General features: G+C 28.6%; 1 protein-coding gene across 1 annotated transcript in view; it reads right to left on the bottom strand.

The window, feature by feature from the left end:
* Positions 1-241: 241 nt before the first annotated feature.
* Positions 242-789, bottom strand: part of LOC119585901 (GPI ethanolamine phosphate transferase 1-like) — an 18,475-nt gene continuing 17,927 nt past the window's right edge. The window contains exons 8-9 of the mRNA XM_037934624.1: positions 679-710; positions 242-352 (exon numbers count right to left, since the gene is read on the bottom strand). Coding sequence (XP_037790552.1) covers positions 242-352; positions 679-710 — 143 coding nt within the window. The remainder of the gene's footprint in view (positions 353-678; positions 711-789) is intronic.

Below are 789 nucleotides of genomic sequence, written 5' to 3'. Positions count from 1 at the left end.
ATCAATAAAAATATTTTTAATAATTTTTTTTCTTTTTTTCTTTTTTTTTTTTATATTATTTTACCACACAAATTTGGACTTTTGTATTAAGATATCAGTTTCTGTTTTTTAAAGAATGAGAAAAACTAATTATAAATGTCTGATGACTTGTCATTTTTTACTAAATTTAGTATGGGTCTTAGTTTGACACTCTCTATGTGGCTTTTTTTTTCAGAGAGGGGGCTGGCTTTTTTAAGCTTTTTCACTGGGGATTGGGCATATATTGGAAGTTTTGTGATGTAATCACTCTCATTTGATTTTCAATGGGGGCATTTTTTTTAACTCCTACTGTGAAGCAAACTCTGGTAATACACTAGGGGGAAATCTTAATTTGAATCTCTAAAGAAAATTTTGCTGTTTTCATTATTTTTGTCAAAAATACCTTTTTAATTTCCCTTTTTCCCTGTGTTAATTTTTGTGTCCTTTTTTATGTTGCATGGGACGAAAAACAAAAATGGGACAAAAAAAAAAAGGTAGCCCAGTGTTCTCAAGCTTTGAATTGGGTGCTGTGCATTATTGTAAAAGAACACACATTTTTTTGGCCTGAAATTAGTCTAATAAAAGGACTCTTTTTTTTTCATATTTTTGATTTTAAATTGCTGAAAAACACTTTTTTTGTAAAATGGCCAAAAAACATACCTTAATGGGGGATATGTCAACTGCTGTATTTCCTGCTTCTTAAAAAGGGCTTGACTTTTTTTACTAGTCGAGTATCATTTAAATTTAAATTTTTTGTTATGTTACATTGAA

Source organism: Penaeus monodon, chromosome 20, assembly GCF_015228065.2.
Source record: "Penaeus monodon isolate SGIC_2016 chromosome 20, NSTDA_Pmon_1, whole genome shotgun sequence".
Lineage (NCBI taxonomy): Eukaryota > Metazoa > Arthropoda > Malacostraca > Decapoda > Penaeidae > Penaeus > Penaeus monodon.
The sequence above is the reverse complement of the archived record's forward strand: the minus strand, read 5'-3'. Positions and strand labels throughout refer to the sequence as shown.